This window comes from Pristiophorus japonicus, chromosome 12, assembly GCF_044704955.1.
Source record: "Pristiophorus japonicus isolate sPriJap1 chromosome 12, sPriJap1.hap1, whole genome shotgun sequence".
NCBI lineage: Eukaryota > Metazoa > Chordata > Chondrichthyes > Pristiophoridae > Pristiophorus > Pristiophorus japonicus.
The window spans coordinates 82488364-82516156 of record NC_091988.1 but is presented as its reverse complement, the minus strand read 5'-3'; the positions used below and the strand labels follow the sequence as shown (position 1 = coordinate 82516156).

Sequence of the window (27793 nt, the reverse complement as noted above, 5' to 3'; positions counted from 1 at the left end):
GGAAAGACGTTCTTGCTATTGAGGGAGTGCAGCGAAGGTTGATCAGACTGATTCCCAGGATAGCAGGATTGATATTTGAAGAAAGACTGGATCGACTAGGCTTATATTCACTGGAATTTAGAAGAATGGGAGGGGATCTCATAGAAACATATAAAATTCTGACAGGATTGGACAGGTTAGATGCAGGAAGAATGTTCCTGACGTTGGAGAAGTCCAGAACCAGGGGTCACACTCTAAGGATAAGGGGTAAGCCATCTAGGACCGAGATGAGGAGAAACTTTTTCACCCAGAGAATTGTGAACCTATGGAATTCTCTACCACAGAAAGTTGTTGAGTCCAGTTCGTTGGATATATTCAAAAGGGAGTTAGATGTGGCCCTTGCGGCTAAAGGGATCGGGGGGTATGGAGAGAAGGCAGGAGTGGGGTTCAGCCATGATCATATTGAATGGTGGTGCAGGCTTGAAGGGCCGAATGGCCTGCTCCTGCACCTATTTTCTATGTTTCTATGTTTCTTGAAATATCTCACGCTCATGTCTGCTGGCACAGTCTGACCATGTGGTCTTTCTTTTGACAGGTATATGGGAAAACCTTTGGCAAACAGAAAGCTATCATTGCCTGCATCGAATCTCATAAATATCAACGAAATGAGTTCTGGTAATTTACATTTATATTGCAGCAATGTGCCTAATTCCTCTCAATCTTGTATAATCTACTTGACATAAAAAAATAAGTAATCCAAATAACTTTGATATACAATCAATCGGTTGGACTTTTCCAGTTCTCCATCTTCCTTTCTCCCTCTCCTGATGGCATCAATTTCCTGCTGTGGTACGTTTCCACGACTGCCAGTTTCCCTGCAGCACCTCACCCAACTCACGTGTGAGCCGAGACTGTGAGTGTCTACGGCTGCTCCACCTCGTGAGGCATCACAGCTCAGATCGATCCTGTCCCCAACCGATATCCGCACAAGCACGACATCCAGCAGAGGTCACTTGGACACGTATTGGGAGATCACCAGCACCAGTGGGGCCTTACCCTAGAAAGTTGAGTAATTTAACAGTCCAGGCCATCGGAGAATGAAGGGTAGGAGCAGCCATGCCTTGCGTATGGCCTGCTCCTGCACCTAATTTCTATGTTTCTAATTTCTATGTATGGCTCTTTCTCGATGTTACAGAAGTTTTGTGCATAAATTTTAAAAAGCTTCTGTTAACTATCCCGAAACAGTCAATTACTAAATTTTTGGATACACTCACAAGGGATGAACTGCACATTGATGGACTGAATGTTCCATTGGTACTGAGAATGCAAGTGTGTCACATGCGGTCACTCATTCTTCTGGTTTAAGTGATTAGCGCAGAACACAGTCCCTAAACAGCCTGGTGCGAGCATATTGCATTACGTACCTGTTCCAGCACAACACCAAACAGATTCAGTATCAGTGCGAAAGAGGCCTTCTGGCAGCTCTCTTCACTCACTCTGGGCGATCTACACGTCAGCAATGCACTGTCTCTTGCATCTATTCAGAACGCTGCCTCTGGAGGAGGGGGACTGCTGATTCAAAATCTCACCCTGACTTCTCTTTAAAAGCTCAGAAGATTTCTTAATCTTTCCTAGAATTTTCCATGTCTCTCCAATAATGGGTTCCCACATCCGTTAATATATATATTTAAAATCATGCATTACTTTCACAATTTGAAGACTCTACCCATATGCCACCCACGATCAAACATGGAAAAAGTGCTGCATTGAACATCTGTCTCTGCCTTAACCATAAATCTGATATGATCTCTGGAGTCTCCATGACATCATGCTTATCATGCCTGGTTATATCCCTGCTATCTATGGTGCCAGAGCAATTGAAAACATGGGAAGGTGACAACAATAGAAAATAACTAGTGGTATTGCCATGCCATTGATTAAGGCAAGTCAGTACAGATGCAGTGTCCAAAATCCGGAGTTCTGGAATCTGGAATGCTCTCGGAATCCGGACTCCAGACCGATTGGTGGCAGGGTCGTCCGTAATACGTAAAATGTTCTGGAATCCGGACACGCTGACCCTGCGACAACGGACCTCGCCTCACCGCCGGTGCCCTTACCTCGGGGCCTCCTCGCCAGTCCGCCCGAACACCTCCTCCGTGACGGGCCTGCCCAAATAGCTCTACCACGACGGGGCCCACCCGAACACCTCGTCAGCAGCAGGACCGCCCCCCCCTCAAACAGATCCTCTTCCAAACTGCCCGTCCAAACAATTCCTGCCCGACGACCTCATCGATTGGACCAGCGGCCCGAATAGCTCCCCGACCCCCTGTTTGATGTTCCAAAATCCAGAAATACCTGAACCTGGGCTTGGGCGTTTCTGGATTCGTGATGTCAGAAAGGCGATCCAAAGTCCAGAAAAACGTGGAATCCGTAACGGCCTCAGTCGCGACGGTGTCGGATTCTGGATGCTGGACCTGTACATCTAGAAGTCAGTTAGAGATTAATTGCAGATTGGTAGGTACTTTGAAATTCCAGCTCCAGGTCAGAAGAAATCAGCATGAAATGACTGTCTTTTTAAAAATACATCTAACATTATCAAGTGTGATGGATTCTGTGCTATAATTTAAAGGGTTATCCAATGGTCTTTGAACAACAAATAAGAATTGAACAAGAATTGAATTATATCAGCCGAGTTCCGCAACTTTTTATTTTCAACTCTATCACTACTGAGAAGTATGTTAAGTACATTATCAAGTACACTGTGGTTACTGTAATTAAGCACACTTCTCTGAGGGAACATATTCAAAATGGCTGTTTAGCAATACCTTGCAATCACTTCCTTGCCCATGGAAGTGCAACCCTATCAGTATTTAACAGATAAACTGTAAAATGCTTGTGTTATCACCTTATGTTTTTAGGAATGGCTTTTGGAAGTCCGAATGGAATCTTGTGCTCTACCCATCACACGCTGAAGTCACAGGTACAATTAAGGCACAGGTAAGTGGGCTCCCGATAACACCATTTTGGGGACATTATTAGTTATAGGCAACTGTATACACAATCAAATGACATCCCTTCCCATCCAAGCAAACAGAACCATTGCACAGATTTAAAGGGAAACTTGAATCACTGCTGTTGCTGACTCTCAGTAAATACTGTGACAGAATTAACTTATGTGGGGAGTTTTGACTAATACAGATGTCACACCAATAGTCTTATTGTGACAGTAACTGATATGTCCTTACTACATAGTATAAATGCACACGAGACCCATGCTTGAGAGGTCAGTCTGTGACCTGTCCTTTATTCCTTAGCACTCAAGTGATGAAGGTGGGTGGAGCTTCCCCTTTTATACCTGAAGGTCCAGGTTAGGAGTGTCTCCCACCTAGTGGTCAATGTTCTCACGGTGTACAACTTAGGTCAGTTTATACATGGGTTACAATGCTGGTTGAATACATGACATCACCTCCCCCCCCAAAGTCTTATTGGGATCACAGGTTGAGTCTCTCTGGTGGTTTACACTCCCTTGTAGAGCGCCTGAGTTGGGGCTCCGGTTGTTGGGCGCTGGCCTGAGTGTCTGCTGTTTGCAGTGCCTCAGGCCTGTCCGGACTGCCCACAGTGACTGGGCTCTCCTCCCTTTGGTTCCGGTGTTCGGTCACCTGTGGTGGAGTGAACTCTATATCGTGTTCTTCCTCTGCTTCTTCTATGGGGTTGCTGAACCTCCTTTTTGTTTGATCCACATGTTTGCGGCAGATTTGTCCATTGGTAAGTTTAACGACCAGAATCCTATTTCCCTCTTTGGCAACCACAGTGCCTGCGAGCCATTTGGGCCCTGCAGCGTAGTTGAGGACAAAAACAGGATCATTTACATCAATACATCGCACCCTCGCATTCCTGTCATGGTAGTGATATTGTGACTGGCGCCTGCTCTCGACAATTTCTTTCATGGTGGGGTGTATAAGGGATAATCGGGTTTTGAGCATCCTTTTCATTAGTAGCTCTGCGGGTGGAACCCCTGTGAGCGAGTGTGGTCGGGATCTATAGGCCAACAGGAGGCGTGATAAGCGGGTTTGTAGGGAACCCCCTTGGAATCTGAGCATCCCCTGTTTGATTATCTGCACTGCTCGTTCTGCCTGGCCGTTTGAGGCCGGCTTGAACGGTGCCGTTCTAACATGGTTAATTCCATTGCCTGCCATGAAGTCCTGGAATTCAGTGCTTGTGAAGCACGGGCCATTGTCGCTGACCAAGATGTCCGGTAGACCGTGGGCGGCGAACATTGCCCGTAGACTTTCTACCGTGGCAGAGGATGTGCTTGAATTTAAAATGTCACACTCGATCCATTTGGAGTAGGCGTCTACTACAACCAAAAACATTTTCCCCATGAAAGGACCTGCGTATTCCACATGGATGCATGACCAAGGCTTGGCGGGCCATGGCCAGGGGCTAAGGGGGGCTTCCCTGGGCGCATGGCCCAGCTGGGCACACGTGTTGCACCTGCGAACACAAAGTTCCAGATCTGCGTCTATCTCTGGCCACCAAACGTGAGACCTGGCAATTGCCTTCATCGTGACAATGCCCGGGTGCCCATTGTGGAGTTCTCTGATGAACACCTCTCTGCCCATCTGGGGCATGACTACGCAGTTTCCTCACAGTCGGCAATCGGCCTGAATCGAGAGTTCATCCTTGCGCCTGTGAAATGGTTTAAATTTCTCAGGGCATGCCCTGTACGTGGCTGCCCAGTCCCCATTCAGGACACATTTCTTGACTAGAGACAATAGCGGGTCTCTATTTGTCCAGACTTTAATCTGACGGGCTGTCACGGGTGAGCCTTCGCTTTCGAAAGCTTCAACAGCCATGACCATCTCAGTACCATGCTCGGTAGCCCCCTCAGTGGTGGCTAGTGGGAGCCTGCTGAGTGCATCGGCGCAGTTTTCGGTACCCGGTCTGTGCCGAATTATGTAGTCATAGGCAGCTAACGTGAGTGCCCACCTCTGTATGCGGGCCGATGCGTTTGCATTTATGGCCTTGTTGTCGGCCAAAAGGGACATTAGGGGTTTGTGATCTGTCTCCAGCTCAAATTTCCTGCCAAACAGGTACTGGTGCATTTTCTTTACCGCATATACACATGCGAGCGCCTCCTTTTCTACCATCCCGTAGCCCCTTTCTGCCTGGGACAGACCCCTGTCAGTTACAGCTACCAGCTGTAACTGACCCTTGGCACTGACATGCTGTAACACACACCCGACACCATAGGACGACGCATCGCACGTTAACACAAGTTTCTTACATGGGTCATATAGCGTTAACAGATTATTGGAACATAACAAATTGCGTGCTCTATTAAAAGCCCTTTCCTGGCTGTCCCCCCCAGACCCATTTGCGACCTTTGCATAGGAGCACGTGTAGCGGCTCTAGCAGCGTGCTCAATTTGGGAAGAAAGTTACCAAAATAGTTCAGGAGCCCCTGGAACGAACGCAGCTCCAGGAGCCCCTGGAACGAACGTGTTACAGGGTCTGGGTGCTCTCTGGATCGCTTCCGTCTTGGATGCAGTAGGGCTGATCCCATCTGCTGCTACCCTCATCCCCAGGAATTCTACCTCTGGAGCTAGGAAGACGCACTTCGCCTTTTTCAGTCGCAGACCTACCCGGTCCAGTCTGCGTAGCACCTCCTCCAGGTTGTGGAGGTGTTCTTCAGTATCATAACCCGTAATGAGGATGTCGTCCTGAAAAACCACCGTCCCTGGAATCGACTTGAGGAGGCTTTCCATATTTCGTTGGAAGATCGCGGCGGCCGAGCGAATCCCGAACGGACATCTGTTGTACTCAAACAACTCCTTGTGTGTCGTGATGGTGGTCAGCTTCTTTGACTCACTCACCAGCTCCTGGGTCATGTAACCTGAGGTCAGGTCCAATTTTGAAAAAGGTTTGCCACCGGATAGCGTCGCAAAGAGGTCCTCCACTCTCGGTAGCGGGTACTGGTCTTGGAGTGACACCCGATTAATGGTGGCCTTGTAATCGCCACATATCCTGACCGACCCATCCGCCTTGAGCACCAGCACAATCGAGCTCGCCCAGTTACTGAATTCGACTGGCGAGATGATGCCTTCCCTCAACAGGCGGTCCAATTCACCTTCTATCTTTTCCCGCATCACGTACGGCACCGCTCTGGCTTTGTGGTGTACTGGTCTGGCATCCGGGTTTATGTGAATCACTACCTTGGCCCCCATGAAAGTGCCAATGTCAGGTTGAAATAATGAGTCAAGTTTGTCCAGGACCTGTGAGCATGATACTCGCTCCACAGAGGAAATTGCATTGACATCGCCCCATTTCCAGTTCATGACAGCAAGCCAACTCCTCCCCAGTAGTGCGGGACCGTCCCCTGGGACAATCCAGAGTGGCAATCTGTTCTCCGAATCTTTGTGGGTCACGACTACCGTGGCGCTGCCTAGCACCGGAATGATCTGCTTTGTGTAAGTCCGTAGCTGTGCGTCAATCGCCGATAATTTTGGCCTCCTGGCCTTGGATGCCCACAACTTTTCGAACTGTTTGATACCCATCAGGGACTGGCTGGCACCCATGTCTAACTCCATTGATACTGGGATGCCATTGAGGAGCACTTTCATCATTATCGGTGGCTTCCTGGTGTATGAACTGTATACGTGCTCCACATGAACTCGCTGAACTTCAGCTTCCAGCGATTTCCCCCAGTGTCCATTTCTGCAGGTATTTTGCTCATCTCTGCAAACTCCGACTGAATGTATGCCTCCACGCCTCCAGCATGAGTTGCGGTTTGAAACAAAAGGTCCCTTGCCAGTCGATCGTCCCTGACTGCCCCTGTTATTGTCCTTGAGTGCACCATTAACAGGTGTTGATGGCCCCATTACTGGCCGCATTGTCCCTTGCAATGGCGTGAATCGCTGTTCAGCTTGCCATTGTCTCTGTCGAACTCCCCCTCTGGGTTCGACTACATGTTGGGGCATGCCTGACTGCCCTTGTCTGCCTGGAGAACTGTGTGCTGCTTTAACAATGTTGAATCTCTGTCCCAACCATTCCTTAACACAGTACCTCTCTTCTGTTCTGCTAGTGGCCATGCTCGCATGGTTTAAATCCCAGTTTCTTGTCGCCATTGATATGTCCTTACTACACAGTATAAATGCACACGAGGCCCATGCTTGAGAGAAGGTCAGTCTATGACCTGTCCTTTATTCCTTAGCACTCAAGTGATGAAGGTGGGTGGAGCTTCCCCTTTTATACCTGAAGGTCCAGGTTAGGAGTGTCTCCCATCTAGTGGTCAGTGTTCTCACGGTGTACAACTTAGGTCAGTTTATACATGGGTTACAATGCTGGTTGAATACATGACAGTGACCTTCAACGTGCAGTGGTTCACATAATTGATACCTTGCAAAGATTGATAAAATTATAATACATCACACATGGGTATCTTTCAAATGATAAAGAAACAGAAAAACTCTAGGCAGGCAGTGTTGATCAGAAAGAATACTGTCCGTGCAGCTCCCAGAATGCTATTAGCAGCATAGGTAAAAATTTGCCCAAACTTTGTATTGGTTTGATAGAATGGATTCAGTGAACAAAACCTGCTGTAGAACAGTTACATTTTAAGTGAGCCTGTACCAGAGAAAATATCCGCTTAAATGCTGCCGGCAAGGCTGTGCTCGGGATAGAAGCTTTGGTATTTTTTACATTATTTTTCTTTCATTAATTTTCTGGTGTCAACTTCCCCACTGGATACTTTCTCTATGGTGGGGTGTGGTTCTTTGATCAATGATCGCCTTCGGGTACCTCACCCAAGTGGTCACTATTCACGTGTGTCAGCATGCTGTTCAACTGCAGAGGGTAGGGCCACACAATACACTTGTAGCACAGGTCGCTGGATACTGACCAATAGTGGCTACTGTGCTTAGTTCATCCCATCCTAATCCAGAGGTACAGATCTATCATAGTCAAATTTATCTGTTTTGTCTTATAACACTGCTGTGAAATGCCTTGGGACGTTTTACTCCGTTAAAGGCGCTATATAAATTAAAGTTGTTGACTCGAGTGTTCTCGACTCCATCCCACAGCATGTGAGCCGCCACCACCTCAGTGAAACCCCAACATTGCACGAGGTAGGAAAAACCATAAAACAGCTCAAGAATATCAAGGCTACGGGAGCGGATGGAATCCCTGCTGAGGCGCTAAAGTGTGGCAGAGAGGCGCTGTTGCCGCGGATTCATGACCTCATCTCTCTCATCTGAAGGGAAGAGAGCATGCCGGGAGATCTCAGAGATGCAGTGATCGTGGTCATCTTTAAAAAAGGGGATAAGTCCAACTGAGGCAATTACAGGGAAATCTCCCTATCAGCCCACTGGGAAAGTTGTCACTAGAGTTCTCCTCAACTGTCTTCTCCCTGTGGCCGGGGAGCTCCTCCTGGAGTCACAGTGCGGATTTCGTCCCCTATGGGGCACAATGGACATGATTTTTGCAACATGACAGCTGCAGGAAAAATGCAGGGAGCAGCGCCAGCCCTTATACGTGGCCTTTTTCGACCTTAGACACTGTCAACCGTATGGAGCGTCCTCCTCCGTTTCAGATGCCCCCAAATGTTTGTCAACATCCTTCGCCTGCTCCATGATGACATGCAGGCCGTGATCCTTACCAACGGATCCATCACAGACCCAATCCACGTCCGGACCGGGGTCAAACAGGGCTGTGTCATCACTCCAACCCTCTTCTCAATCTTCCTTGCTGCCATTCTCTACCTCACAGTCAACAAGCTCCCCGCTGGAGTGGAACTAAACTACAGAACCAGTGGGAAGCTGTTTAACCTACCCGGTTAACTCCAGGCCAGGTCCAAGATCACCCCAACCTCTGTCATTGAGCTACAGTACGCGGACGACGCCTGTGTCTGCGCACATTGAGGCTGAACTCCAGGATATAGTCGCCGTATTTACGAGGCATATGAAAGCATGGGCCTTACGCTAAACATCCATAATACAAAGGTCCTCCACCGGCCTGTTCCTTACCGCACAGCACTGCCCTCCAGTCATCAAGCTCCACGGCCCGGCCCTCAACAGCGTGGACCATTTCCCATACCTCGGGAGCCTCATATCAACAAAGCCAGACATTGGTGTGGAGATTCCAGTGCGCCAGTGCATTCTTTTCCGCCTGAGGAAAAGAGTGTTCGAAGACCAGGCCCTCAAATCTACCACCAAGCTCAAGGTCTACAGAGCTGTAGTAATACCCGCCCTCCTTAATACAAAGGTCCTCCACCGGCCTGCCCTCACGGTACAGCACTGCCCCCCAGTCATCAAGCTCCACGGCCCGGCCCTCGACAGAGGCATGGACGATGTACAGAAGACACCGCAAGTCGCTGGAGATATATCAAAAATGATGACTCCGCAAGATCTTACAAATTCCCTGGGAGGACAGGCGCACCAACATCAGTGTCCTCATCCAGAAAAACATCCCCAGCATTGAAGCACTGACTACATTCGATCAGCTTCGCTGGGCAGGCCACATAGTTCACATGCCAGACACGAGACTCCAAAAACAAGTGCTCTATGCGGAGCTCCTTCATTGTAAATGAGCCAAAGGTGAGCAGCGGAAATGTTACAAGGGCACCCTCAAAGCCTCCCTGATTAAGTGTGACATCACCACTGACACCTGGGAGTCCCTGGCCAAAGACCGCCCTAAGTGGAGAAAGTGCATCCAAGAGGACGTTGAGCACTTCGAGTCTCAACACCGAGAACATGCAGAAATTAAGCACAGGCAGCGGAAAGAGTGTGCGGCAAGCCTGTCCCACCCACCTCTTCCCTCAACGACTATCTGTCCCACCTGTGACACGGTATGTGGCTCTCGTATTGGACTGTTCAGCCAACAAAGAACTCACTTCAGGAGTGGAAGCAAGTCTTCCTCGATGCCGAGGGACTGTCTATGATGATGTTGTTGTTGTAGTGCACTTACTACCACCTCAGTGGAGATAAACTAGCTCAATACAGACTGGCAATCAAACCTGGGACTTATATTGAGCTGTGCATAGCGTGTACTGGGAGGCCATGTTTACTTATACTGTGGTTCTTCCCTAACCTTGTTTCACATAGAGCCAGCAGAAAAAAACTTTTATTTAAATGCTGCCCAGCTGGATTTAAACCCAGGTCCTATTGATCTGTGCTAACTCACTATCCTAAAGACTGTACATTTGAAGATTAATTATTATCTGGCAGTAAGTTTCAGCTATTCATGAGCTGCTGATGATATTTATAAATCTCTTGAGTTAGTAACCTTCTGACCCTGTTAGCCTTCTGTTGTTCTGTAGGTCTCTTCTTGTTTGTTTAGGTGTAATTGCATCAGACAGCACTGAATAAGAAAACATGTACAAGCCAGTCGATTGTGGAATCTATTCAACCCATTTAGTTTCTTGAGATATGGTCTACAAAGCCGAAGTAAATAAAGCAAAACTCCAGAATAGCATTAAAGATTACATCCTATATTGTACACCCTTCACATTTTCCATATTGTTAGATTTCCATGGTCTCTGAAACCATCTGCTCCCACACAGTACTCCATCATCTTTATCTGTACTTGTCCTTATAACCCTTTGTTTTGTTCCTGATGTGATATTTTTACAGTTATTTTAATTAATATAACATTAACTGTTTTATGTGAATGTCTGCATTTAAACCCAGGTCTCATGGATATCTGCTAACTTACAGTAAAATGAAGTACAGACTGTACATTGTAAGAATAATAAATGTTTGGCTGTAAATTTCAGACAATCATTCTTAGATGCACTTACCTCTACACAGTAGGGGCAGGAAGTTCTGCACTCACTGTTCAAGTTAAATAACCTGCTTGCATCTACACCGGCATTCCTCTCAGTATTTTCAAAACCTAGATCATGGGAGTAGATTTTGAGTTTCACAACCTGGGCCGTAATCTGGTGAGGGGATTGGGCGCCCATCATAGAACCAGCCCGATTCTCTTTCCATTAAAATCAATAGAATAAAATCGGGCAGGGTCTATAAAGAACAGGAGCTCCACCACCTGCCACCCCGCAACATACCATCTAGGTGGTGGAGACATAACTCTCACCCATGTTTTCTCTCCATCTTCTTTTGGCGCATGTAAACAAATTCAGTTCTGTGAAACTCTCGATGACTTTAGAGCATTAAACCAAAATTATCATAGAATCATAGAAGTTTACAACATAGAAGGAGGCCATTTTGGCCCATCGTGTCCGTGCCGGCCAACAAGAGGCTATCTAGCCTAATCCCACTTTTCTGCAGGTTACGGCACTTCAAGTGCACATTCAAGTACTTTTTTAAATGTGATGAGGGTATTTGCCTCTACTATCCTTTCAGGCAGTGAGTTCCAGACCCTCACAATCCTCTGCATGAAGAAATCTCCTCTCAAATCCCCTCTAAACCTTCTACCAATTACTTTAAATTTACGCCCCCTGGTTGTTGATCCCTCTGCTAAGGGAAATAGGCCCTTTCTATCCATATAATTTTATACACCTTAATGAGGTCTCCCCTCAGTCTCCTCTGTTCCAAGGAAAACAAACCCAACCTATCCAATCTGTCCTCATAGCTAAGATTCTCCACTCCCGGCATCATCCTTATAAATCTCCTCTGTACCCTCTCCAGTGCAATCGCATCCTTCCTGTAATGCGGTGACCAGAACTGCACGCAGTACTCCAGCTGTGGCCTAACCAGTGTTTTATACAGTTCAAGCATAACGCCTCTGCTCTTGTATTCTATGCCTCGGCTAATAAAGGCAAGCATTTCGTATGCCTTCTTAACCACCTTATCTACCTGGCCTGCTACCTTCAGGGATCTGTGGACATGCATTCCAAGGTCTCTTTGTTCCTCTACACTTCTCAGTGTCCTACCATTTAATGTGTATTCCCTTTTCTTGTTAGCCCTCTCCAAATGCATTACCTCACACTTCTCCGGATTAAATTCCATTTGCCACTGTTCTGCCCATCTGACCAGTTGATTGATATCTTTCTGCAGTCTGCAGCTTTCTTCTTCATTATCAGCCACACAGCCTATTTTAGTATTATCTGCAAACTTCTTAATCATATCCCCTATATTCAAGTCTAGTTCATTGATGTATACCACAAAAAGCAAGGGATCTAGTACTGAGCCCTGCGGAACCCCACTGGAAAGATTCTTCCAGTCACAAAAACATCCATCAACCATTACCCACTGCTTCCTGCCTTTGAGTCAATTTTGGATCCAACTTGTCATTTTGCACTGAATCCCATGGGCTTTTACTTTCGTGACCTGTCTGCCATGTGAGACCTAATCAAAAGCTTTGCTAAAATCCATATACACTACATCATATACACTGCCCTCATCGACCCTCCTGGTTACCTCCTTGAAAAATTCAATCAAGTTAGTCAGACACGACCTTCCCTTAACAAATCCGTGCTGACTGTCCATGATTAATCCGTATCTTTCTAATTGAAGATTTATCCTGAGCTTCAGGATTTTTCCAATAATTTTCCCACCAATGAGGTTATGCTGATTGGCCTGTAATTACTTGGTCTATCCCTTTCTCCCTTCTTAAACAAAGCTGCTATCCTTCATTGAAGCCTTTTCAATAGATCAATTTCCTTCTGAAGTAAAGGGGCCCAAAACCACACGATGGGGCAAATTCTGTGATCCCACTTCAACACATGCTCCCTGTGAGTGTGGATCTCCACTGGGAGTGCTGAATTTACCTTAATGTTCCACATATGGTCTCCCCAGTGATTTATATGGTTAGAATAACTTGTAACATTGAGATGCATTTGAGTACCTCTCAGTACACGATTAACCATAACTCATTGAAATTACCTAGTTAATGAATGGTCAATAGGTTTTCTATCCATTTTTTGTTTCCTGTTTCAATGTGCATAACATGGTGTTTTTCTAGATTAAATTCCATCTGCCATTCCTTAGATCTTCTATTCAATCGATCCAGTGTCTTTTGAACAATGTTGATATTTATTCTCGCTACCTAGCTTGTCAGCAACAAAATATTACAAGTACTGTTCTCCCCATTATTTATTAATAGTCTGAATAGCAAGGAAGCCACAACAAATAACTATAGAACTCTACAAGACAGACCCCCCAACATGAGCTTGTAACTTTGATATCACTTTCTGTTAAGAAAATATAACACGAATTGGCCATTACTACCATGTACCATGATCTTTATTACAAGCCTCATACAAGGAATTTTATCCAATATCTTTTGAAAATCCAAATATTTTACATTCATGCATCGATTGTTTAGTTGCCTCCTCAAAGAACTCCAGTAGATTTCTAAGACCCCACCTGTTACTTCTGAATCCAAGTTGTGTTTTGGCTTCAGTATTCTTCAGATGAACTGATAGTATCCTGTAAAATGTTTATTGAACATTCCCCCCACTAAAGATATTAGGCATTGTGGTCAATGATTTCCAGATCCATGCGTCATTTCTTTTTTGGAATATCGGGTAATGGGGAGGAAGTTTTATTCTACCTGCCTTTTGAGTTCTGAGGATTTTGTTCTCTTGCGATAGAATTTGGAGACAATAGTTTTTTAAGTGGCATTTCAAAGTGACAATGCAGGAATACAGGATCCTGTAAAATGGGGGTAATGTACTGACGTGGATAGAGAACAGGTTGGCAGACAGGAAGCAGAGAGTCGGGATTAACGGGTCCTTTTCAGAATGGCAGGCAGTGACTAGTGGAGTGTCGCAGGGCTCAGTGCTGGGACCCCAGCTCTTTACAATATATATTAATGATTTAGATGATTCAGTTCCTATGGAGTGGAGGGTAGCCAATGTAACCCCACTTTTTAAAAAAGGAGGGAGAGAAAACAGGGAATTATAGACCGGTCAGCCTGATATCGGTAGTGGGTAAAATGATGGAATCAATTATTAAGGATGTCATAGCAGCGCATTTGGAAAGAAGTGACATGATAGGTCCAAGTCAGCATGGATTTGTGAAAGGGAAATCATGCTTGATAAATCTTCTGGAATGTTTTGAGAATGTTTCCAGTAGACTGGACAAGGGAGAACCAGTTGATGTGATGTATTTGGACTTTCAGAAGGCCTTTGACAAGGTCCCACACAAGAGATTAATGTGCAAAGTTAAAGCACATGGAATTGGGGGTAATGTACTGGTGTGGATTGAGAACTGGTTGGCAGACAGGAAGCAAAGAGTAGGAGTAAATGGGTACTTTTCAGAATAGCAGGCAGTGACTAGTGGGGTACCGCAAGGTTTTGTGCTTGGGCCCCAGCTGTTTACACTGTACATTAATGATTTAGACGAGGGGATTAAATGTAGTATCTTCAAATTTGCAGATGACACTAAATTGGGTGGCAGTGTGAGCTGCGAGGAGGATGCTATGAGGCTGCAGAGTGACTTGGATAGGTTAGGTGAGTGGGCAAATGCATGGCAGATGAAGTATAATGTGGATAAATGTGAGGTTATCCACTTTGGTGGTAAAAACAGAGACAGACTATTATCTGAATGGTGACAGATTAGGAAAAGGGGAGGTGCAACGAGACCTGGGTGTCATGGTACATCAGTCATTGAAGGTTGGCATGCAGGTACAGCAGGCGGTTAAGAAAGCAAATGGCATGTTGGCCTTCATAGCGAGGGGATTTGAGTATAGGAGCAGGGAGGTGTTACTACAGTTGTACAGGGCCCTTGGTGAGGCCACACCTGGAGTATTGTGTACAGTTTTGGTCTCCTAACTTGAGGAAGGACATTCTTGCTATTGAGGGTGTGCAGCAAAGGTTCACCAGACTGATCCCGGGATGGCGGGATTGACATATCAAGAAAGACTGGATCAACTGGACTTGTATTCACTGGAGTTCAGAAGAATGAGAGGGGATCTCATAGAAACGTTTAAAATTCTGACGGGTTTAGACAGGTTAGATGCAGGAAGAATGTTCCCAATGTTGGGGAAGTCCAGAACCAGGGGTCACAGTCTAAGGATAAGGGGTAAACCATTTAGGACCGAGATGAGGAGAAACTTCTTCACCCAAAGAGTGGTGAACCTGTGGAATTCTCTACCACAGAAAGTTGTTGAGGCCAATTCATTAAATATATTCAAAAAGTAGTTAGATGTAGTCCTTACTACTCAGGGGATCAAGGGGTATGGCAAGAAAGCAGGAATGGGGTACTGAAGTTGCATGTTCAGCCATGAACTCATTGAATGGTGGTGCAGGCCTGAAGGGCCGAATGGCCTACTCCTGCACTAATTTCTATGTTTCTATGATGGAATTGAGTGTAATATCTCCATGTTTGCAGATGACACTAAACTGGGTGGCAGTGTGAGCTGTGAGGAGGACGCTAAGGACTGCAGGGTGATTTGTCAGGTTAGCCGTGTGGGCAAATACATGGCAGATGCAGTATAATGTGGATAAATGTGAGGTTATCCACTTGGGGGCAAAAACACGAAGGCAGAATATTATCTGAATGGTGGCTTATTAGGAAAAGGGGAGGTGCAGCGAGACCTGGGTGTCATGGTTCATCAGTCATTGAAAGTTGGCATGGAGGTACAGCAGGCGGTGAAGGCGGCAAATGGTATGTCGGCCTTCATAGCAAGGGCATTTGAGTATAGGAGCAGGGAAGTCTTACTGCAGTTGTATAGGGCCTTGGTGAGGCCTCACCTGGAATATTGTGTTCAGTTTTGGTCTCCTAATCTGAGGAAGGACGTTCTTGCTATTGAGGGAGTGCAGCGAAGGTTCACCAGACTGATTCCCGGGATGGCAGGACTGACATATGAGGAGAGACTGGATCGACTGTGCCTATATTCACTGGAGTTTAGAAGGATGGGAGGGGATCTCATAGAAACATATAAAATTCTGACGGGACTGGACAGATTCGATGCAGGAAGAATGTTCCCGATGTTGGGGAAGTCCAGAACCAGGGGACACAGTCTAAGGATAAAGGGTAAGCCATTTAGGACTGAGATGAGAAGGAACTTCTTCACTCAGAGAGTTGTTAACCTGTGGAATTCCCTACCGCAGAGAGTTGTTAATGCCAGTTCATTGGCTATATTCAAGTGGGAGTTAGATATGGCCCTTGCGGCTAAAGGGATCAAGGGGTATGGCGAGAAAGCAGCAACAGGGTACTGAAGGAATGATCAGCATTATCTTATTGAATGGTGGTGCAGGCTCGAATGGCTGGATGGCCTACTCCTGCACCTATTTTCTATGTTTCTATGATCAGACCCTACTCTACTGAGTTCCAAATCTCACCTCATTATACTGAGGTGCTGAATTCCCCACAAGGGGAATGACTATATCAATGGATGTCTCATCCTCAGCCCAACTCTTACTTACCTTGCGCCAACAGGTTGACTTTGGTGTTTATTGAAATCTGGAAGTAGGTTACCCAACTGCTCTCTTGGTGAGGTAAATGTGTAAGGAAGATTGGTGGAGGAGGGAGGAAACAGGAAAGAAGTTTACTCTTGTATAATATAAGCGTTTATGTTTTATCTCTAACTTTTCCTCCCTCAGGCTCATTACTTTGAAGAGGGTAGCATCAACTTGACCAGCAATGTTGATGTGAAACAGAAGCTTACTCTGATGGTAAGGAAAATATACATGATGTGGAAGAGAGTGCATGTGTGCAAATTTTGTGCATTAGTAGGGAACCTGCTGTTATACAATTAGGCATAAACCCCAACCCAGATAGCAGAACCTCTGACCATACAGAAGAGAACAGAACAAACATTCCTTGTTACGACAAATTCAGCTGCCTGAAATGACACGATGTTACAACCAAAAAGGTGATGTAATAACAGCAGTACAAGGGGGAGGGTGAGTGGGTAGTTCAAATGGGATGATATAGGAGTTGTGATAGGAGTGAGGGCATAGTAACAAGAATGGATAGTGGGAAGGTAAATGCAGCAGGAGATGCATAGAATTACATTGAGATTACAACATGGAAATAGGCCATATTGCCCATCTAGTCCATGTTGAAACTTATCCTGCACATGAGAAGTAGTCCGAATCCACATACCCACCTGGTTCGCATATCCATTTTTACCCCTTTCCTTGAATCACTTGTTTAACTTATTGTTAAATGTTGACATGGCCTCTGTTGTACTAACTCTGGTAGTGCATTTCACAGCCTCCTGATGCTCTGTCCTACATCATTTATCTTATATCCACATCCCCTTGTTCCAATCACTAGAAACAGTTTGTAATGGGAGTGGGGTAGGGGTTGGGAAAGAGTATAAATGACTGGGAGGGTGGTAAGGGACCCAATGAGGGATCCCATTTTTCCTGTAACCCCCCACCCCAAATGCAACTATTGGTGGCTCCTTACCCCACCACCCCACAGCACATCATCCATCATCTTCCAAACAAAGGGAAAGGAGAAGCAAAAAGAGGTAAGGGTAGAGAGGCAGCATAAAAAAGAGGCAGAAGCAGAAGAAAAGAGACAGAGAGAATCAGCAACACAAAGATAGCAGACAGGTAAGAGAGTGACCACAAACTCTCACTTACTGTGTGAAGCCATGGGAGGCCGACTTGTCTTAAACTTCCATCTCTAACTCTTCTTTCTTTCACCAGGATGAGTGCGAAGGAGCCACAGCGTTTGTGAAAATTATTGAAAATGCGGACACTGAATTCCAGGTAGTTCTGGGCTGGTGTAGATATATGGGTGGACCTTTGCATTTAGTATCTGCCGGGAAGATCAACTGAAGCAGCATTTTAAAAAAGCACATCTTATCTTGGTCTTCAAAATGTTGCTTTGTCAAACTGACCTTTACTTGTATTTGTGACCTGGATTTTTGTGTGGATGGTATGTTTATTACGTTAACTGACATTCACCAAGTAAAAGCACCTCTTCAATAGCGTAAAAGTCATATTGTCCAGATGGATGGAATCATGAAATAGGGTAATCAGGCATAGAGTGACAGAATTACTGCCCACCCCTGCTCCCCTACTTTATTGGGATCAGTGGTGACAAAGGCACATAGTCTTTATCAATGCATCATTATTAGAATGTCTACTTTTAATGGTCCTTTCTTTTCAAGGATGGTTAGTCATATCCTGAAAGGGAGGACTCCAGTTGTGTGTTTACCTGGCATTTGCGGTTAAGAAAACAATGGAAGTTTTACACTCCATTACGCACTTCCCTACCGACTTTGCTATCACACACACCCCTTTTGCACTGCAGTTTTTTTATGTAATTTTAGACATTTAACATTTATAACATAGGCTTACTGCCAGCTGTGCATAAAGACCCACAGCGGTGATGTTAATAGACTGCCACCGTCAGCCAGGCTGTCCATAGCCAGGATTACAGACAGCACTAGGTAATAAATTGTTAGGTAGTTCATTATAATAAAAAGCTCAATCATGCAGGATACCTTATGCTGTAAATCTAGTACACATGCATGTGTAGAATTTAGATGTGTATCGCTGCATCTAAAAAGCCACAAGAACTAAAATCCTCTTGCTGCCTATGGAGCACCGCTTTCATCTACCAGTGAAAACAAATCAGCTTAGCTGCAGGGCCAGAGTATTTGGCCCCCAATTTTCTCCCCTTCTCCCAGAGACAGTGATTACTGCTGGAGTGCAGCTCCATTGGTGTTAACAGCCCTTCACCTACATGGCCCAAGTGTGGTCTGAGGATTCAACCAGGAAGGCATCCCGACTGAAGCCACTGGGCCTCTCCTAAATATATTATATGTATTCAACCTCCAAGTCACAAACCATTCCGACTTAGACATATAATCGTCGTTCCTTCATCATCGCTGGGTTAAAATCCTGCAACTCCCTCCCTAACAGCACTGTGGGAGTACCTTCACCACACGAACTGCGGCGGTTCAAAATGGCGGCTCACACCACCTTCTCAAGAGCAATTAGGGAAGGGCAATAAATGCTGGCCTTGCCAGCGATGCCCACATCCTGAGAACGAATTAAAAAAATGATATCTGATTATTTATTGTAGGCAGTTCTGGGTCGCTGCCAGTCAAATTTGAGCCAGCTAACCAATTAGTATCAAAAACAGAAAATTCTGGAAATACATAGCAGTTGCAAAGAGAAAAGACAGGTGATGATATTGCGGGTGTGTACCCTTTATGAATCTGTTTTTATTTCAGGTTTTTTCCCACATTTTCAGATTTTCCTTTTCTTAAATTTTAGCCAGTCAGCATTGTCCAGATGATGCAGTTCAAGCTAACGTGATAAGTTTATATCATCTGACTCCCACAGATTGTCTCTCTTGTTGTTCACTTGCAGTTATCCCTCTAAAGACAAGATTTATTTTTAAACAAAGATTAAAAGGGCCATATTATAAAGCCTTTCTTCCTTTGCCCACAGTGATATCAATTACATCGAAGCAAGTGATTACCTCATTTGCATGACTAGAATAATGCAGAAATCATCTCCTCAGCAAATAAGAACAGATGTGCCTTTTTTCATGAAGACAGCAGCCTAAAAACCCAAAAAGCATTAACTTTGTAAAAAAGAGAAATTTCTCCTTCACTTACATTTGATATCTTCAGCCAGTCCTCATTGTCCCATAACTCCAAATGGCAGCAAGAGGGGCATTAGCATCTCACAAAGTATAACTGCGTGGCTTCCAATATTCATACGCAACTTTGATTTTTTTAAATTATTGAAGCACATTATAACTGAAAAATCATTTTAATTAGTTCAAAGCTTAAGGCTTTGCATGACAGAAAGTGGAATAATTTCTATTACGAGCAGCAAAGGAATATCCTCTTATTCTCTGTCTCCCTCCAGCTTGGCCTGATGGAGAATTATCAGAACTTGGATTCTCTGCTCAAGGGCCTCCGGCGCCAGCTGCCATTTACACACACAACAATCGACTGGAACAAAATCATCAACGCCAAGATTGTCAAAGAGATGGACCTGGCACAGGCACTATAAGATTCCAAATCTGAATGTCTGAATTTTTAATGATATCACTGATGTCTGACTCACAATATTAGTCATTATATTTCAAAACTAAAGTGCATAGAAATAAAATCTAGTCTTATCTTCATTCCTACATTTTTGTCTGCCATGCACAAGAACGAGCATGACACATTAATAAAAAAACATTCTTTGCACTCAAGGTATGGCCATTAATGGTGGGGAAAAGAACACTTTTCCAATGAGTTCTAACTTTGGGTGTAGTAGTCAGTTATAACACAGGTTAAGGCTTCCTCTGCTTCAACCTCAAGCACGCACTAACTCTTCAGCCTCGGAAGATTGTCCTGTACTGCACGAGAGTAATATTCCCACTGCGATCAGCGAGAAAGGAGATTTTTATTCTGTAATCTAATCTGGATTTTAATTAGGAAAGTGCAGTGATTTCTTGGACAAAGCATTGTCATGAATATTTATGCTGCTCACAGATGCATTCTGATCCACCACTCCAAAATAAGACATTAAGGCAAACAGAAGAATGGGTCAACTACAGCCAGGAAGTTCCACATATTTGAATACTGCATGTTTATAAAGGCAGCAAAGTGAGAACATACATTTATATAGCACCTTTCACATCCTCAAGATGTCCCAAAGCGCCAAGTTATTTCTGAAGTTAGCCACTGTTCTGTAGGAAAACATGACAGCCAGCGCATGCACAGCCAGGTCCCACAAACACCAAATGATCTGATCATTTTGGTTGAGGGATAAATGTTGGCCAGGACACCGGGAGAACTTCTTGATCTTCTTCAAATAATGGCATGAGATAATTTCCATACACCTGAACAAGCAGACAGGCCTCTATTTAACATCTCATGCAAAAGACGACACCTCTAACAAGACTCCACCTCCCTCAGTATCACACAGAAGTGTCAACTTAGATTATCTACGCAAGTCCTAGAGTGGGGCATGAACCCATAACCGTTAGTTCAGAGGAAAGAGTGCTATCATTGAGCCAAACTGAAACAGGTGGTTGTGCAGCCTTGCCATATGGCTTAAAGGAAATCCACTGTAGATACATTTGCATCACTGACTAAAATTAGCTGCATGGCATATAAGAGGGTTGGACTGTCTTCGACATATCAGATCGTCTTAAGCTGCTGTAGTAATGTCCAGCGCAAAGGCAAACCACAAGGCAACATTCATGAACACATCAGCTTCTGTGCCAACTTTGGAAAGCGAGTGGTTGTCATCAGGGTACCACAATAACCTGAGGGGAAAAGTTCAAACATGTTATTTCTCGTGAGGATGAGCTTCTTTCTATTTCCTACCTTTTTTGTTTTGGTCTTCTGACACTTTACACGACAGTTAACCGACTCCAAGACCTCTGCCAATTAGTCAATGCAAGATGCTCAAGAGCAACCTCAAAGAATACTCTATCTCCTTTGAGGAAGCTCCTGGTGTCTGGTTTTCATCAGGTTTCTTCTCTCAGCACAGCCAAGATCGGAAAATCCATGGGTTAGGAAGGGATTTATGGGCATAAACCCACATGAAAGTAGTCTCCATCAAACTGAACTGTAGAGCGAAGCATCAACAACTGCACAAACATACTGTTGTACAAGGAGAATATCCTTACATATTTATCAGCTGAATATTCTCGACAGATCACAAATTTTAACATGAGGTCCGGGAGTTAAAATGCCCATGCTGACAAGTACATGGGGTTTCTTGCCCACACCAATCCCTACCCAGGTAAAAATCGGAGCTTTGGTCACATACAAGGCAACGGGCACTGAGGTTGAATAATAAAAATACCTGGATAAGGGAAAAGGTTTCTTCAACGACACGTCCCAATTATAAGGTGTCTATGGTACAGCCTCACTAGTGCAATGAGATTTTGGTACTACTCACCACTGCACATTGCTATCCTCAATTACCTCTGCATGGCAAGTCCCTTACTTTGCAATGGTTGGTCAGTATTAAGAATTGTCACCAGTCAATCACAAACCCGGGTCTTTCTCTATGACCACAGTGTCAAAACACTGTTTGGGGTTTCATTTTTTTTCTTACCGCATTGATTGTGATTTAATAAGGATTCATTCTTTAACAGGCCATTATGGATATCATAGGCTTGGAGGCCATAGCAAGCCTCAGAGTTGGCACGGTTTGCTCTGAAAGTAGTGGCCTGAATTTGTTCAATGATCAATACATACTTTCACTGTGATAATGGGCCGAAAATTCTGGCCTCGCTGGGTCCGTACGGAGTGTGCATGGATCTGGCGAGGCCTCGCAAAAGCCAGTTTTCGGGGTGCGATGCGCATGCGCCAAAAACCGGCTTTTGCGATCTGTCGAGCTTTCTCTTGACATCCTCTGCATCCCCGGGGGAAGGGCATCCGCGCGAGAGAGACTGTTTGCCCAACTCATGCCCAGCAAATGTCCTTCAAACTTTTACGCCTGGTGAAAGCAGGTGCATAGCTTACTTTTACCAGCATAAGAGTTTTAAAATATATAAAAATTACATTTAAACACTCATTTTTATATTAAAAACCCTGTCCATTAAGGTAAGTTTATTTTTAACACTATTAAAACATATTTTAAAAAAAATTTGTAAGTGTTTTTTTTCTAAAACATTTAAGGACATTTAATTAGAATTAATTTTAAATGTGAGGCGTTTTATTTATTTATTATGCTGTGTTTCGGTGTTTTTGGGGGTTTTCTCATTGATAGTAATGGGAGTCCGTACAAAGAAAGCTCCCATTTTTATCAATGAGAATACTGCATTGGTGGTCCAGGCCCACGTGACTCTAGCTTGTACGTACATACCTGAAAGAATCTAGGCATCCGACCGGGATCTCTACATTCCTCTGGGACTACCAGGTACATTCGTAGATTTTTTTGGGGTTGGAGGCGTTCTTACGAAGGAAGCCTCTGGCCGCAATTTTCCCCCCCATGATTTTTCACTTTCATCAGAATCCAAGCAGTATTTATGCTTCTCTGCAATATACGGTATGTATAGTTCTCGCAACAGTAAGCATGATAATGCGCAGGTGCTCATCCTGTACCTTACCCCCTTCTCCCCATAGATTGTGAACTTAATTAAAGCAAATCCACAAAATGAATGAACAATTCGCACACCTGCTGGCATAAATGCACAAAGGAAATTAAATCTGATTCATTCGTAAGCGCCGATTGAACTCACCAATACCATGTCCTTATCTGTATGTTCGAAAAGGAGATTATACACAGCTTTTTCAGCTCACATACACATGTTCCTTAAACCTTGACTGAGCATGGAGGGAAGGGATATGAGCTCAGCGCCAAGATGGGAGGGATGAAAATAGCCTGAGCAATTTCCTTTGTAACGGCCCAAACAATGGAGTAAACTAGATAGGACTTTTTTCTTTTACATATGAAATTGGGTTGAAAATTAGATTGTCATAAAAAGAAGCTACCTGGTTTTAAAATTGAGGCTGCTGGGCTGTCAGTAATTCCAACCGTAAAAATGCACCACCCCATATGGCCTTCCTCAATCCCTGTTATTTGTGGTCCCCCACCACGCAGAGATAAAGCCGCCCAAACTATTACTGATCATGAGTAACAATACAGGGAAAGACAAAAGCAAAATACTGTGGATGTTAGAAATCTGAAATAAAAACAGAAAATGCTGGAAATACTCAGCAGCTCAGGCTCTAACCTTCCATCAGAGTTCTGATGAAGGGCCATCGACCTGAGACATGAATTCGGTTTCTCTCTCCACAGACACTGCCTGACCTGCTGAGTGTTTCCAGCATTTTCTGTTTTTAAAACAGAAAAAGATCTGTTTTCACTGCTCAGTGAATCAGAGTGCTCTACTGTAAGTTGGGAGGGTGCAGGCTCTCCTCCAGTGAGTCCCCAATCTCAGCAAGGCAGAGTAACTAGTGGGGTGCCACAGGGATCAGTGCTGGGACCCCAACTATTCACAATCTATATTAACGACTTGGAAGACTGAGTGTAACGTAGCCAAGTTTGCTGAAGATACAAAGATGGGAGGAAAAGCAATGTGTGAGGAGGACACAAAAAATCTGCAAAAGGAGATAGGCTAAGTGAGTGGGCAAAAATTTGGCACATGAAGTATAATGTTGGAAAGTGAAAGGTCATGCACTTTGGCAGAAAAAAAATCAAAGAGCAAGTTATTATTTAAATGGAGAAAGATTGCAAAGTGCCGCAGTACAGCGGGAGCTGGGGGTACTTGTGCATGAAACACAAAAGGATAGTATGCAGGTACAGCAAGTGATCAGGAAGGCCAATGGTATCTTGGCCTTTATTGCAAAGGGGATTCAGTATAAAAGCAGGGAAGTCTTGCTACAGCTATCTAAGGTATTGGTGATATGGTGTATGAAATTATACAATGAACTCCGTACTGTGAGCCAGTGACCAGGGTGTAACTTGGTCAGTTTTTAATGGTTTCCAGAAGTGAAGACACAAAAGGTGAAGTTCAGGTTATATACTGGGCTCAGCACGAGTGTATCTATGACCCTGGTACCTCCGACGGTAGTGCCCTCTGGTGGTGGGAAGACCGTATGTACATACATTACAGGTGAGGTCACACCTGGAATACTGCGTGCAATTTTGGTTTCCATATTTATGAAAGGATATACTTGCTTTGGAGGCAGTTCAGAAAAGGTTCACTACATAGAAACATAGAAACATAGAAAATAGGTGCAGGAGTAGGCCATTCGGCCCTTCTAGCCTGCACCGCCATTCAATGAGTTCATGGCTGAACATTCAACTTCAGTACCCCATTCCTGCTTTCTCGCCATACCCCTTGATCCCCCTAGTAGTAAGGACCTCATCTAACTCCTTTTTGAATATATTTAGTGAATTGGCCTCAACAACTTTCTGTGGTAGAGAATTCCACAGGTTCACCACTCTCTGGGTGAAGAAGTTCCTCCGCATCTCGGTCCTAAATGGCTTACCCCTTATCCTTAGACTGTGACCTCTGGTTCTGGACTTCCCCAACATTGGGAACATTCTTCCTGCATCTAACCTGTCTAACCCCGTCAGAATTTTAAACGTTTCTATGAGGTCCCCTCTCATTCTTCTGAACTCCAGTGAATACAAGCCCAGTTGATCCAGTCTTTCTTGATAGGTCAGTCCCGCCATCCCGGGAATCAGTCTGGTGAACCTTCGCTGCACTCCCTCAATAGCAAGAATGTCCTTCCTCAGGTTAGGAGACCAAAACTGTACACAATACTCCAGGTGTGGCCTCACCAATGCCCTGTACAACTGTAGCAACACCTCCCTGCCCCTGTACTCAAATCCTCTTGCTATGAAGGCCAACATGCCATTTGCTTTCTTAACCGCCTGCTGCACCTGCATGCCAACCTTCAATGACTGATGTACCATGACACCCAGGTCTCTTTGCACCTCCCCTTTTCCTAATCTGTCACCATTCAGATAATAGTCTGTCTCTCTGTTTTTACCACCAAAGTGGATAACCTCACATTTATCCACATTATACTTCATCTGCCATGCATTTGCCCACTCACCTAACCTATCCAAGTCGCTCTGCAGCCTCACAGCATCCTCCTCGCAGCTCACACTGCCACCCAACTTAGTGTCATCCGCAAATTTGGAGATACTACATTTAATCCCCTCATCTAAATCATTAATGTACAGTGTAAACAGCTGGGGCCCCAGCACAGAACCTTGCGGTACCCCACTAGTCACTGCCTGCCATTCTGAAAAGTACCCATTTACTCCTACTCTTTGCTTCCTGTCTGACAACCAGTTCTCAATCCATGTCAGTACACTACCCCCAATCCCATGTGCTCTAACTTTGCACATCAATCTCTTGTGTGGGACCTTGTCGAACGCCTTCTGAAAGTCCAAATATACCACATCAACTGGTTCTCCCTTATCCACTCTACTGGAAACATCCTCAAAAAATTCCAGAAGATTTGTCAAGCATGATTTCCCTTTCACAAATCCATGCTGACTTGGACCTATCATGTCACCTCTTTCCAAATGCACTGCTATGACATCCTTAATAATTGATTCCATCATTTTACCCACTACCGATGTCAGGCTGACCGGTCTATAATTCCCTGTTTTCTCTCTCCCTCCTTTTTTAAAAAGTGGGGTTACATTGGCTACCCTCCATTCCATAGGAACTGATCCAGAGTCAATGGAATGTTGGAAAATGACTGTCAACGCATCCACTATTTCCAAGGCCACTTCCTTAAGTACTCTGGGATGCAGTCCATCAGGCCCTGGGGATTTATCGGCCTTCAATCCCATCAATTTCCCCAACACAATTTCCCGGCTAATAAGGATTTCCCTCAGTTCCTCCTCCTTACTAGACCCCCCGACCCCTTTTATAACCGGAAGGTTGTTCGTGTCCTCCTTCGTGAATACCGAACCAAAGTACTTGTTCAATTGGTCTGCCATTTCTTTGTTCCCCGTTATGACTTCCCCTGATTCTGACTGCAGGGGACTTACGTTTGTCTTTACTAACCTTTTTCTCTTTACATATCTATAGAAACTAGTTTGATTCCAGGGTTGAGTGGCTTGAATTATGAGGAAAGGTTGAGTAGGTTGGGCCTCTACTCATTGGAATTCAGAAGAATGAGAGGTGACCTTATCGAAAGGTATAAGATTATGAGGGGGTTTGACAAGGTGGATGCAGAGAGGATGTTTCCACTGATGGGGGAGACTAGAACTAGAGGGCATGATCTTAGTGTTATATATGTGGACTTGTATTTTACTCTGTACAGCCACCAGAGGGCTCATTCCCCGGAGTCCCAAGGGACCCCATAATCCCTTGGGAGCACAGGTATTTAAGAAGGTTTCACAGGTTGGAGAGGCACTCTGGCAATAAAAGACTACGGTGATACTTTACTTTGAGCTCACAGTGTTCAGTCTGACTCATTCTCCATACACTACAACTGGCGATGAGATACAGGTAGCGAACCCAAAGATGCAGAGAACAGTGGGCATCCTGGAGAAATTTTCGGAGGGAGATGACTGGGAAACTTTTGTGGAGCGACTCAACCAATAATTTGTGGCCAACGAGCGAGATGGGGAAGAGAGCGCTGCCAAACGAAGGGCGATCCTCCTCACCATGTGTGGGGCACCAACGTATGGCCTCATTAAGAATCTGCTCACTCCAGCGAAACCCATGAGAAATCGTACGACGATTTGTGCACACTGGTCCGAGAACATTTGAACCCGAAGGAAAGCATTCTGATGGCGAGGTACCGGTTCTACACCTACAAAAGATCTGAAGGCCAGGAAGTGGTGAGTTATGTCGCCGAGCTAAGACGCCTTGCAGGACATTGCAAATTTGGAACACATGTTCAGAGACTTTTTCGTACTTGGCATTGGCCATGAAACCATACTTCGCAAACTTTTGACTGTAGAGACCCCAATCTTGAGTAAGGCCATAGTGATAGCCCAGGCGTTCATTGCCACCAGTGACAATACTAAGCAAATCTCTCAGCACACAAGTGCTGCTACAAGTACTGTGAACAAAGTGATGTTGTTTTTGAATCCTAACGTACAGGGCAAGTCACACATACCTGCAGCTACACGTCCGCAGATGTCTCAGAGTCCACCATCAAGATTGATGAATGCAAGGCCATTAACACCTTGTTGGCGCTGCGGGGGTGATCATCGTTTCCATTCATGCCAATTCAAAGGATAGTTTTGCAAGGGCTGTGGAACAATGGGACATCTCCAACGAGTGTGCAGGCGAGCTGCTAAGCCTGTTAAACCCGCAAACCACCAGGTTGCAGAGGAGGATCATGACGAAACAGAGCCTCAGATAGAGGCAGAGGTACATGGGGTACACACATTCACCACGAATTGTCCTCAGATAATGCTGAATGTTGAACTAAATGGAGTCCTGGTATCAATGGAGCTGGACACGGGCGCAAGCCAGTCCATCATAGGCAAAAAG

At 44.9% G+C, this 27793-nt stretch overlaps 1 protein-coding gene and 1 pseudogene across 3 annotated transcripts in view; one reads left to right on the top strand and one right to left on the bottom strand.

The window, feature by feature from the left end:
* The window catches only part of LOC139276791 (F-actin-capping protein subunit alpha-2-like), a 30831-nt pseudogene extending 10926 nt beyond the window's left edge, over positions 1-19905 (top strand).
* The window catches only part of LOC139277360 (acylamino-acid-releasing enzyme-like), an 89135-nt gene continuing 80404 nt past the window's right edge, over positions 19063-27793 (bottom strand). For all 3 annotated transcript variants that reach the window (XM_070895722.1, XM_070895723.1, XM_070895720.1), the window contains one exon: positions 19063-21124. In XM_070895722.1, coding sequence (XP_070751823.1) covers positions 21007-21124 — 118 coding nt within the window. In that variant the 3' untranslated portion in view covers positions 19063-21006. The remainder of the gene's footprint in view (positions 21125-27793) is intronic.